The following is a 9076-nucleotide window of genomic DNA, read 5'->3' as shown; positions in this document are numbered from 1 at the left end:
GAAGGCTGGTTCCCCTCCAGAATTGCACAATTTTCTGAGGGAGTTGCACAGCTAGTAATTAGCTTAAGTCCGAAATGGTAGTCTATGAAGGGAGTGTAGCAAAATAACATGCACAGGCTAGAAAGCTACTGAAAAACCAATGAAGCTTATGTACTTTACAGTGTAAGACATGCTGCTAAGGATGGTTGGTAGGGAGGCTCCAAAACAAATTGAAGGAAAAATTTTGGAGGGTGGTTGTAGCCGCCACAATAGCAGGTTATTAAGAAGAATCTAAAGGAAACCTAGGATGAATAATCTAAAGGAAACATAGGATAGATAAAAGAGTTATGCAGATCAACACAAGATGTTTATGGAGTTTTAGGTTGGGTAGCATGTGTACTTGCACATTGATACCAAGAAGAGCTCCTTGAGGATTAGGTCATGTACTAGGTTGACACATCGGTATTGTTGTCCTTTTGAGATCCTTGAGAGGATTGGATCAGTGACCTATAGACTTGTAGTACTACTGATAGTGAAAGTTCGTGATGTTTTCCAAGTTTCATTGCTTAAAAGATATGTGAAGGATGTTAATCATGTGATTGACTAGCCTATACTGTAGGTGGACCGAGAAGGATAATTCCAGACAGAACCTCAGTGCATATTGCAGTGGAAATAGCTCATGCTTTGGAACCGAGAAATCAAGCAAGTCAAAGTGCAAGGGAATCACTTTGAGACTGAAAAAGCTACATGGGATATGGTTGATCAGATGCAGGCCATGTATCCTTCATTATTTGTTGGTTGAGGAAAAGGAGTTTTGGTATATGTATATATTTATGTATGGTTGTTGTTGTAAATATTGCAATGAGCTTCCTTAGAAAGCTCCAATAAGTGGTATGGTTGTCATGTTATCATGTTTGTCATGTTGGATTTTCTTTTCAGCAGGTTGTTCATTGTAAATATTGCATCGAGCTAAGTTATAAAGCTCCATGGGCAGTATTTTTTGGTTTCATTGATTTTACTTGTTGTAGGTGTCTAGAACACCGAGGATGGTGTTTCACTAAGGAGGACGGGTTTGTAATAACCCTAGGTTGAAATTTCATGTAATAAAGTTAATAAAAGCAAGATAACACGAAGGTAATGGGACACCTATTCCAAGCTGAACATTGGGAAAAAAATCCTAATGGTTGTTCATTTCAGTTTGTTATGGCTAAGGAAACTGGAAAAGGAATCAATAAAGGCATTCAAAAGGAAAAAGGAAAAGCGACATTAATTGGTATTTTATTTATGAAATAAATGAAAATAGGAGAAAATGGAGGTGAAATATCACACAATTGCATGAGAGGGGAAATTGAATGAAAGTTAGAGGAAATTTGGGAAAATAGAGGCCTCAATAACAAAAAGGCTTATGAGGATCAATTCATAGCTTTTTGTCAATTTGGCTTTGGAATTGGTTTCAGAGAGAGAAGAGCACCAAGATGAGAAAGAAAGCAAGCAAGCAAAGGAAGGACACGAAAGCAAATGAAAGTAAGGGACAGGTAAGGAAAAGTTGGATAAAGCAACTTTAGTAACAATACTTACAGGTAACAACTTACATGTGTGTTTTCCTAGCTAACTTTAGAATGCATGGTACACACATGTGTGTATTTGGCTCTTTTGTTGTTATTGACATGAGTTTTTTCATGTTTGACATTGGTCTCAACCTTGCCTTTCTATTTCTGGATAGGCATGGTGTGATGGGGTTCTTTTATTTGATTGAGCTTTAGATTGCCAGATGGTTTTGGAACTAGGTGAGTTGGTCTCAAGAAAATTCCCATAGGGCCTAGGAATCCCTTCACTGGTTTTTGGTGGGATTGTGTAAACCCTGAGGGTGGAGATAGGCGAATTCCTCAAGGTTTTGGAGAAGAAATTTTGAGGCATCCAAGTGTTTTTTGGGCCTAGTAATCCCTTGACAAGTTTTAGTGGGATTGGGGTAAAACATGGGGGTAGAAGTGGTTTAATATTTGGGAAGCTCTGGTTGTTTTTGTATGTCACACATTCATGCTCAGAATAGGGCACTAGGGTGATTGGCTTAAAGAAAGATTTGGTTCAACCCAATGTATGGTCAGGTGGTACGTGGAAGTCCCTGGCTTGGTTTGATTTTTCATATGTTATTAAGAGTTATTTTCATCTTGTATTACATGAGTACTTTTACTTGTTATTATGTTGCTTTAATGGTTGTTCTATCATGGCTAATTTTTTGGTTACATGTTGGTTATAAGCTAATGGTTCCATATTAGGTTCTAACTATCTCTCTTGACATGTTTTGATTAGTTGATGAATGTTTATTGAATGCATGAGCTAATAAATGTTATTACAGTTATTATGAGATGGAATTAGAACTTATTGATGATTCACAGATAAGTATCAGATCCTTATGTTTAGATATGCATTCATGACATGTAGATTACATGTTCTCAATATGTTTGACAAAGTGAATGTCATGGTTAGGCCTAGTCGGATCAGGTATTTTATAAAGTTTGGTATGTATGGTTTTTTCTTGATATTAATTATCATTCTAAAAAGTCTCATTGAGTTCTAGGGAGTGGTCTAGAGACTAACCAGAAATTTAGGCTCAAAATCTAGGATCGCACCCTCTGAACTAAGGAATTTGGGTTATAACAACACCCCGGTAGGATTATGCATGCCATTAGAGGACCTCAACCACATGGAGGCCTTGTCATGCATGTGATTGGGAGCTCATGTCACTGAAAAAACATTCCAACTCAGTGTTTGGGCACTGAGAGTGGTTGTTTGGCTGATCATGGGTTTCCTGTAGCCCGGAGGAATGTCAGTAAGGTTCGAGTTTTTCAATTCCACTTTCATAACTATACTTATGAGGTTGAGACATGTGATAGTATCTCTCAGCTTATGTTTACCCTGGAGGCCGATGAAAGTGAGTAAATGTGGGAGGGGTGGTTAGAGGTGCTAGTCATGAATGTAGATAAGTATCTATTGGGGTTCCCCTCAATATTTTCGTTGAAAAATAATATTATATTGACAGATAGATGAATAAATAATGAAATTGAAAATGATCTATGATGACCACAACCGTCATGGAATTTTCTAATGATTACCAAAACTTTAGCAATTTTTCTTTTACAAATAGTCACTCTCATCACCACATTAAAACTGAATTTTACCACATATTTTTCTCATTTTTGAAAGACAAAAATATAGTAACAAAGGATATAGATATCATATTATTTATTAAAACATTACAAATACATGTTTCTCTATCAAATTGCACCCTACTACAATTATGTATAACTAATGAGAAAAATAGAAAGACAAAGGAAAAAGCCTATTCACACTCACTTTACTTCATGAATTTGAAGTTGTAGCATTTTAAATGGACCAATTGCTCGAGTAAAAAGAAATTGTGACAACATATGTCACTCTCCAAATATATTATCAATATACATCATCAAATGTCAACAATAGATTTTTTTCAAATGTAAACCACACAAAAATGAATATGATAGAAGCCTTGATATTGAAGTGTTGCTCATATAAATGTGAGGAGAAAAAAATTGGTTGAAAAGAGCTCCAAATGTTGAGTAAAAGGCACCATATGTTTTTTTTTATTGGTGAGAATTGGAATGCTATCATCATTGATTACATTTCTCCATGTCATAATTAGATAAAGCTGAATACGCGAGAAATCATCTACAAAAAAATGAATATGAGAATCCCTCTTCGACACATGGTGTAACCCATCAATAGTGGAGAATGGGCTCTAGGATGTTGGTACGTTTCTAACGACATGAATAGAAGATATGATACCAAAAACTAAGAAGATTCATTCAGGGACTAAGTTTAACCACCATGAATAGAAGATATGATACCAAACACTAAGAAGATTCATTCAGGGACGAAATTTAACCATTGCCAAATGCAGGAAATCCCACCAATGAGGATAATAAATTTCAAGGTGCATAGCCTCGAGACTAAAATCCAAGAGTCAACTTGTAGTGGGTTTTAGGAGTATTTTTTCTGAAGAAAAGAAATGATGAATCCCTTCAACAAGAACAAATGGAACACATGAAAAATAAATGAGATAAACATACACTTGACTCAAGTGAATTTAAAAAATATTTAAACAGTGACAAAGAAGGTTCCTTTAGAAAAATCAATAATGGAAAATATTGACATAGTTGTATTTCTATTTAAAATAAACATAAGGAAAAATGATTTGCAACAAATGTGTAAATTAACATTCTTTTATAGTGGTGAATGAGTAGCTATAGGAAAATTAGGTAAACATAAGCTCAATTTTGGCACACCAATTGGGCTTTGCTAAAACTGAATGACCATTATAACTAGGTGGAAGGACCCATGAGGTGTAGACCAACTGGTTTGTGAGAGGTTTAGTACCCATCAAGTATTAAACTAAAACCTCATGGAGAGGGGTTGACAATGAGGGCTGGGGAAATAAACCATACCATATGGGATCCAAGCTTGACCTAGTCTCACACATTCCTAATGACAACATCTAATAGGTTATAAAAAATGATTCTTCTATTTAATGTTAGGGATGAACTTAACATATGCCATGCCTAACTACAAAACCCAAAAAAAATACTAGGTGAAAGGACATAACCAATAAAATGTATCCATAGGTTATGTTCAAGGGAAATACTAATCAATACCCAAATCAAACTCGTGGAGAATTGGAAAATTTGGAAAAGTACCCCACACATAATAGTTCCCTTCTATATCCCATTTTTTTATATGATTCTTTTTTCATTGTTTAAAAATGAAATAATCAAGAGAGAAGACATATGTTTATATAGTAAGAAACTCATGTCTCAAGTGCATGAGAGACTATATGATGAAAAAGGACATCATTCACAGGCAAGTAGCAAATAATGAACACCCACGCTCATTCCCTTTCTCAAATAGTCTAGGTGGGCATGTAGTCAATGCATAAAAGACACAAAACCACAAGTAGTTGATGAAAGAAAGAAGAAAAAGAATACATGACCACAAAATAACACTGTCATGGGTAAGGTAAAAAAATATTATAAAAGAGGAAAATGTCGCTCACAATGCAAACTCAATCTAAAAAAGGCTCATTTTCATATGGAAAAAAACTCATAATGTGTATCAAAAGGAAAATGGGTTCTAATATAAGGAAATTGTTCATATAATGCTCTCTTTTGGAATATATGTAAAGGAAAAAAGTATGGCTAACACATTAGCATCCAACAACATGGATCGTGTGGCCATTCAAGTAGAAAAGGCTTCAAATGAAATGTTATAAAGAGAGATCTTAATCATATGTGTTATTTCAAGAATAAAACATACCAATCCAACCATGGCTAAGGGATTGGTCCATAAGTACCCCAATATTTAGTGCAAAGCCTTACACTTGCAAAATAATAGTTGAAAAGTGGTGTCAAATGCATCATGGATTGTAAAATACATGGAAGCGTTCTCAACCATAAAAATATTTTACAGTCTTTTTCAAGGCAACATTGTCAACTCTATTGTGAAAATTTGACACCAAGGTATGTGATTAGGGGAAATTGGTCCTTTAGGAAAGAACCAAAGTAATGAATCTCACCAAGGGGAATGGAGTCTAAGGGCTTGCTATTATAGAGTGAATCTATTGAATGTAGTAAATTCACAATAGCTAGGGGCAAGGCACAAGTTTCACCATTAGTCACAAACCTCTTGGTCACTTCAATAAATAGACAAAAACAATGACCCTCTCTTTGGTGGTTTTATTCTGAAGTGGTATGTGAAAGGGGCTAAATAAGAAAGGTTGGAGGGTTCGATCAAAATCTTGGGTAATACCACCTAAATGGGTCAAGTACGTTCCTTGTGTATATGCCACTTTCAAAAGGAAGTATCCTCGGGGAAAAATAATTGAAGCAACTTAAAATTTGAGGGAAAATGTGAAAAGGGAGGCTAGGAATGATATAGAGGAAGAAAAATGAATTACCCATAACTAAATTGAAATGAATGTATTCAATTCCCATTTTATACTATGATGTTAATGAGACTATACATACAAACTAGAATAAAATATTAATGAATGCTTTTCTTTATAAAAATGTTAAATTGAAACATGAATATTGAAATTGAAACAAACATTTTGTTTGATTAAACCAAAAACAAATGTCACAAACCTAAGGGGGAGGGGGAGAAGAGACATGTTTATTTTATAGGTTTTTACATATATGTTTGATATCCAAGTTGTTACATTTCCCCATACCCAAGAAAGATATTTAGTGTGTTTCTAACTCGTGGAGTGGATTATGAGGATAAGTCATCTAAATAACAAAGAGCCAAGATTCATTCACATGTTATCTAGTGAAAACTTTTCAACTTCTATTAAAGCTAATGAGGTTAATCTCTTGACAAACTGTAAAGTCATCATGAGCAAAGAGATCTTAACCTACTTCCTCCATAAAATAACTTGAAATTTGAATGCAAATAATAACACTTATAATCAACTACCAAACATGAAAGCTATAATAATAAAAATAAATACATACATATTTAAATAGAAAATGGAAAGAGCATTAAAAAAAAATGAAAAAAATAAGTAAATTTATAAGAAATGAAATTCAAAAATCAAATAAAAGAAATAAAATTATAAGGCAAATAATGAACTAATATCCCAATCAAATTTAAATTAATATGAAACTAAAATATAAATTAAACTAAATTTTAATATAACTTTGCAATTAATATGTTCAAATAAGGTTCATGTGGTCTTGGATAGATAGTGATTAGATGCTCTTTTAAGACACTCCTTTATGTGAAGTTATTAGTTCAATTCCACGTCCTATTGAAGTGAAATATTAGACATGATAATATATTGGACATAATAAAGATATAGTCATGCCAAGCTTACAAAAAAAACTCATGATTGCAACAAGATATATTAAACATGATAATATATTGAACGCTATAAAAATGTGATCGTGCCAAACTTAAAAAAAAAACAAATTACTCTCCATTGCAGCAATCAAATTTCAACACAAAAAGAAAGACATCACCAAATTATCTTTCATTAATTTTCCCAGCCACTAATACAAAGAGGCTAATACAGAGAAAAAACCACTAATACAGAAAAGGCTTCCTGTATATAGATTTTGGAAATGAACTTGGATTTTTCAACAACCTGTCCTAAACCTAGGTTAACATAAAACTTTATGCATAAGCATAACATAAACTTTCATGCATAAGGCATAATACTTTCAAATGTCTAAAAGGCAGGGCAGGATAGAACCACTGCTGCAACATTTTGTTTTACTTTATTGCGTAATACACATATCTAAACTTAACACATTGCTCCTGGGCACCTCGAGTGGCGATATCGACTGCATTCTTATCTCTTCCAGCGGATCGACAGGTCGTTTAGCGCATGAAATGTGTAAGATGAAGTCACACGGCATAGAATCGTCGCCGTCGCAGCAGCGATAGCGCATCCCCTGAGGAGGAAAACCTCGTCCACATACATTACATGAATATCGAGTACTGTTACAAGGCACCAGTTGAAGCTTATGGTGTGGATGCAAAGGATGCTGCAGCGAAAGAGGCAACTTTGCACACGATGGGTGAACGTCGATGTCACAGCCACGACACTCATAAGAAAACCCTGATATTTTCTCTCTGCAAACGTCGCAAACGATATTGGGTGAGAACGGCTTCTCCCTGAACTTTAGAAGATGCTGGGGATGACAGGAATGCCTCTTGGACTTGGGAGCTCGGGCGCAGGATTCGTGCAAGTCGAAGTTGCAGAGACTGCACTGGTATCTGAAACCATAACCGGCTTCGCCGCAGCCATCGCATGTGTAGCCGGAACGATACACGAAGCGCAGTGGGTGCTCCTTATGGCTGAAATGTTGAATCTCCAATCTTCTAGTCCCCTGTTCTTTCTCCGCCATGCTGCAATGTTCTTTCTCCTCCATGCTGCAATGTTGTTTCACCGCCATGCTGCAATTTCTAGCAGATTGGAAAAAAATAAGAAAATCGATCTACCTCGAGTAGAAGTAAATAAAAAATATATATCATATTTGGTCAATCCATATATAACACTAGGTAAAAATGATATAAAGCGACTATGAACAACAGATCGGACTCAGAGAGAAATAAAAAAAATTCTCCGAACATAAAAATCAAGAATCGTGGGGGAGAAACTACGATCAGAGAAGCTGTGAGATCAACACCGCAGATATTGAATTGCAAAAAGTAATATATTTAAATCCAGTTGCAGGATGGTATATGAAGCGACGAAGAGGCCTCTCCTAATTGCAGCTATATAAAGGGACGAGATGCATTCGTGGTAAGATGCTGGGGACCGGTATGTCTTCTTCAGGGAACCTGAGAATTTCGCATTGAACACGCATCTGCCATTTACAACTATTCAGGAATAAAGTTGATTACTCAAATTTTATCAAATATCGTCCCATTTACAACTATTACTCAACTTTAACACGACGAGATGCGTTCGCGGAATCAGATGCTGGGGACCGGTATGTCTTGTTCAGGGAACCTGAGAATTTCGCATTGAACACCCGCTTGCCCTTTACAATTATTCAGTGAGAAAGTTGATTACTAGACAAAAAAACCTAAGAGGCTCACTAATAAAGTTGATTACTGAACTTTATCAAGTATCGTCCCATGTCGATTATTATAAAGCTAATATGATGCATAACGTGCATCATACATTTTCCATTGCATACATGTAGGAGGATACAAACAGGTTCTGCAATTGCCATTTGTGTTGACAGTGGGAAGAGCTCCATTTATGCACATATCATCAGACCATAACAATGGAGTCAAGGAAAATTAGACAGTTTTAGAGAAATAAGTTTATACTGTTAAAGAAATTGTATAATGAAGATTGTGCAACACTATATCATTTTAACGGAGAATCATATGGGTTTAGAGAAGATCAAATTAGACAACCTTATGTGAGGGTCTGGTCCACAACTATGATAATTTGGATATACAATAACCTCTGACGAGGGCACTAACCTAGGTGGAAAACAAAAGTTTTAGGATTTCCTTTTTAATTTAACGCAATAATATAGAAAAACAC

At 35.2% G+C, this 9076-nt stretch overlaps 1 protein-coding gene across 1 annotated transcript; it reads right to left on the bottom strand.

Annotated features, from left to right (window-relative positions):
- Positions 1 to 7286: 7286 nt before the first annotated feature.
- On the bottom strand, positions 7287 to 8252 carry LOC149165927 (protein VACUOLELESS GAMETOPHYTES-like). Its single transcript, XM_089429982.1, has 2 exons — positions 8176 to 8252; positions 7287 to 7977 (listed from the first exon to the last, which is right to left on the bottom strand). Exon 2 carries the CDS (start codon positions 7965 to 7967, stop codon positions 7287 to 7289), a length of 681 nt encoding a protein of 226 aa, XP_089286108.1. The 5' UTR covers positions 7968 to 7977; positions 8176 to 8252.
- Between the last annotated feature and the right edge of the window lie 824 nt (positions 8253 to 9076).

Source organism: Pinus tabuliformis, chromosome 5_1 (assembly GCF_031772625.1).
Source record: "Pinus tabuliformis cultivar Carrire ecotype Pingquan chromosome 5_1, CPIR1, whole genome shotgun sequence".
Taxonomy (NCBI): domain Eukaryota; kingdom Viridiplantae; phylum Streptophyta; class Pinopsida; order Pinales; family Pinaceae; genus Pinus; species Pinus tabuliformis.
This window is presented reverse-complemented; position numbering and strand designations above follow the sequence as displayed.

Bases quoted from the DNA above. Each gene is read 5' to 3' on its own strand.
- LOC149165927 (XM_089429982.1), bottom strand. From the start codon at position 7,967: ATGGCGGTGAAACAACATTGCAGCATGGAGGAGAAAGAACATTGCAGC.